This window comes from Cyphomyrmex costatus, unplaced genomic scaffold (genome assembly GCF_001594065.2).
Source record: "Cyphomyrmex costatus isolate MS0001 unplaced genomic scaffold, Ccosl1.0 scaffold444, whole genome shotgun sequence".
In the NCBI taxonomy this organism is placed as follows: Eukaryota; Metazoa; Arthropoda; class Insecta; order Hymenoptera; family Formicidae; genus Cyphomyrmex; species Cyphomyrmex costatus.
Window position 1 is genome coordinate 25167 of NW_017278684.1, and position 4337 is coordinate 29503.

Consider the following 4337-nt stretch of genomic DNA (forward strand, 5'->3'; position numbering starts at 1 on the left):
GTACGTGTGTGTCGATATGCGCTCGGCGTACGGGGTCCGGCGCGTCGCTTATAACTTCGCGGACAGGTGTGTATGAGTGTGTGTGTGTGTGCGTGTGCGCTATGTGTTGGGCCGTTTAAAGCCCTGTGCCGCTTTTTCTACGCGAATCTTGCTTATCGCGGCCGATCAGCTGTATCGGTGCTATTTATAGTTGGACTAGTACGGCAGTCTGTCAGCTGTGTTTACGCGGTCTGTAATTTATAACGCGGTCTTTTGGCGTAAGTAAACAATGACCAGCAGCCGGGAACTCCCGGCGGAGATGAAGAACTCTTCACCCCCTGGCGAATGCTGGTCAGTCGTGATGCAATGAGATTGAGTGGCTCGATACGACTGTCGAGAACTCTCGATAGAGGCAGAGTCACAATATATACAGTAGCGCAACTCTCGGATTTTCGCGTGTACGAAATGGAACTGCACATGCGCGAGCTATGGGTGTAACCAATAACGTAACAGAATCTTTCTGTCGCACTTGCTCTGTTTGCTTTTCTATAGTGTTCTCTGTCGTTGAAATGCCCCAACGGCCAAAATTGGCGGTAAATGTGACAAAAGTGAATTCAAGGCGATTTAAAGTAAAAAGTCAGAGCAGTGTTATTGTTAAATATAAGACGTGTTAAAGAAAGTGAATAGAAAAGTGTTTTGTGTTTAATGTTTAGTGAATATAGTGCTAAGTGAAAAGTGAAAGTTAACCAAGAACGATTATTTTTTCTGTACAGAATAGTTAATCTGTATAGATTTTACAGATTTTCAATTCTTTTACAGAAAACTGCACTTTTGATCTTAGCTTTGTTGCAGGTGCTGCTTCTTAGAAGATAAAAAAAATATATATATATAAGATAAAACTGATAAAAAAAAATACAAAAAGATGTTAGCCCATAAATCGAAATGGTGTGTTGCAAAGGGGTGCAACAATAATATCACAGAGAAAAGACATTTTTTTTCGTTTCCAAAAGAGCATGACAGGTACATATTGGTTTTAATTATATTTTTAAGTATGTATAATTCAGTTTTTATATTATATTGTAATTTATCTGTAATTTTTCTATTTTTTGTACACACATTATAATCTACACACATTTAAATCTATAATCTATCTATACTAGATATATGTGTATTTTTATATTAACCATTTGTTGTAACACTTACAGATGGTTACAATGGATACATGCATGTCAAAGATTAGATTTACAAGTGATGGGTCCAGAGTACGCTTATCGCAATTGTAGACTGTGCCATTTGCATTTTGAAGAAAAGTGGTATAAAATAGGCAAAATTAGAGCTCATCTTTATCCTGATGCCATACCGACGATATTTTTTGAAAGAGAGTAAATAATAAACATTATGTACAATACAATGTATTATTCTGTATTCAATCTGATAATGTATAAACTGATATAACTTTTCCAGCAATATACTTGCAACAAGTGCAATAAAAGAAGATAGTAATTCAACAACAGCGACAAGCGTACTAAAAGAAGATGGTAATTTAACAACAGTGGCAAGTGCACTAGAAGAAAATAGTGATAAGACAATTGGAAAAGATCAACAAAAAGAAACGAACAGGTTTTCAAACTTCTTCATATCTTTTTTTTCTTTAATAAGAATAATAGCCGATTTTGTTGACACCTATTTTTTATTGCAAAATACATATTTTATTTTTTATCAAGGCAGATGTTTCTATTAAAAATATATGTGATATATTTTAGCAATATGCAGTTGTCAAAAGCAATTGATCCTATGGATATAGATATTGAGACCGCTGAGACATCCAAGATTGTTACACCGTAAGTTTTTATTTGGAATTAGTTACCGAGTAAACAATATGTGTATAGGCTGACGTCAGATTAGCGACAAATTTGACAGAATCAGCAGATCCATAGACATTTGCGTCACCAGACGGCAAGTGATCTGTCAACAGATTCTGTTTATCAGACTCTGTCGGCAGACTGGCTTGCAGTATGTTCGATTTAAATACACTGAAACGACAGATCCTATGTCGTTTCAGTATATTTAAATCGACGCGCAGTCTGCTGTCAGTCTGCCGTCACAATTTGATAAACAGATTTTGTGTGCAATCTGTTGCTTTTCTGTTAAAAGAGATTGCTTTGCAGGTTTGGCTATCTGGGTACATATACGCATTTCAAATATATTATTTTTATATGATCAATTTATAAAAATCACACACACACACATAACAATTTTTCAAAACTTAAATATTTTTCGTAGCTTTACACTTTTATATAATTTTGCTGTTTTCCTTTAAATTTATTTTAAACAAAATAGAAATATATTAATGTAATAATATAATTTTGTTCATTTATAGTATTCTAATTCTTTTTTTCTATTTTTTTGTGTAATTACGTTTTGGTTTTCAATCATATACAATATACATATATACATGTATTTCAACAATGTTATATTTGTGTAGGAGTACATCTAGCAGCAAGCATTTAATAAGTCGTGTAGAAGAAACTCCATGAAAAAGGAAAATGAAGGAACGGCATTTAAAATTACAAGCAGAAAATAGAAAGCTGCGCAAAAGAATTAGGCGACTTCAGAAAAAAATAAAGAAGATGGAAAATAAAAAAGTAATTGAAGACGGACCCAAAGAATATGAAACTCTGCGTCAATTAAGTTGTAAATTACTACCTACTAATTTCGCACAATTGTTGTCTGTACAAATTGACGCGCAAATTAAAAGCAAACATGGAAGAAGATACAGTTCAGAATTTAAACAATTTGCATTACGTTTATATTTTTTAAGTCCGCGAAATTATCGAGAACTTAAGACACAATTTGCATTACCTTCCATACGTAGTCTACATTTATTTACGCAAACATGGCAAATTAAGCCCGGTATTAACGATAACATTTTTGATGTTCTAGCCGTTAAATTAAATTTATTACCACTTTTGGAACGCCACTGTATATTGTGCATAGATGAAATGAGTTTAAAAGCTCATTTATTTTATAACATTTCACAAGATGAAATCATCGGGTTCGAGGATACAGGTAATGGAAAATCAGTAAAACCTGCAAAAAATGCTTTAGTAATTATGGCACGCAGCATTGCAGGTAACTGGAAACTTCCAGTTTGCTTTTGTTTGGTTGAAACAGCATGTAGCTCTGATAGATTAAAACCTATTTTATTTGATGCTATACGTAAGTTACAAAGTTGTGGTGCAACTGTACATGCTCTAATTACGGATATGGGGTCTAATTTCATGAAACTATCTCGTGAGTTGGGAATTTCAACACATAATTCAATTTTTTTAGTTGACGAATTAGAAATTTTATATATATTTGATACTCCCCATTTAATGAAAAGAACACGTGATAATTTATACAAATATCGCATACAATTTGGAATAAACAAACTTGCGTCATGGAGTCATATTGTGGAATTTTACAATAGAGATAGCAAACAATGGATTAAAACCGCTCCAAAGCTATCTAAAAATCATATTGAACCTACCAGTTTTCAAAAAATGAAAGTTAAATATGCTGTTCAAATTTTTAGTAATCGCGTTGCCGCGGGCATGTGTACACAAATGTCTACCGGCTTTCTTTCAACTGAAGCAGTGGGAACTATAGATTTTATTGATCATTTTGATAAATTATTTGATATTCTAAATTCGTTTGCAATAAATAGTCCCAAAGAATATGGAAAATTATTCACAGGAAGCGATACACAAATTAAATTTTTAGAAGAAATGATACATTTTTTGAAAAGTATCACTGTAATTGATGATAAAGATTTACGTGTTAAAGTTAATTGTTTTGAATGCTGGCAGGTAACAATTAAAAGTATAATACTACTTTGGAATAAATTAAAATGTTATGACTTTCCATATATTCGTACACGCAAAATAAATCAAGATTGTCTCGAAAATTTTTTTGGATCCATTAGGCAACAGGGTGGTAATTGTTTAAATCCAACACCAATTCAGTTTACACGTGCATTCAAAAAATTATTCAGCATGAGAATTTTTCAACATGCAGCAGATACGCAAAATTGTGCTGCAGATAATGACGAAATGTTAAATTTAATTGGAGCATCATGTTCAAGTTCTGTATCACCTTCTGTATCAAGTGACATTCCATCTTCAGCACGTCCAATTTTAGATATTCCCAATCATGATTATTATAATATGGATTTGCCAGAAGAGAATGCATTTAGATATGTATGTGGATATCTAATTAAAAAATGTTTACAAATGCATTCATGTCAAGCATGTTTAACTTATCTTAATGAAAGCAAGACTGTCGTAGATGATACTAGTTTGTATTGTTCTTTTCGA

At 32.9% G+C, this 4337-nt stretch overlaps 1 protein-coding gene across 1 annotated transcript; it reads left to right on the plus strand.

The window, feature by feature from the left end:
- Window positions 1–415: 415 nt before the first annotated feature.
- Window positions 416–2600, plus strand: LOC108777563 (52 kDa repressor of the inhibitor of the protein kinase). The gene is made up of 5 exons (XM_018544487.1): window positions 416–999; window positions 1185–1361; window positions 1444–1599; window positions 1743–1820; window positions 2465–2600. Exons 1-5 carry the CDS (start codon window positions 902–904, stop codon window positions 2514–2516), a joined length of 561 nt encoding a protein of 186 aa, XP_018399989.1. The 5' UTR covers window positions 416–901; the 3' UTR covers window positions 2517–2600.
- The last annotated feature ends 1737 nt before the right edge of the window (window positions 2601–4337 follow it).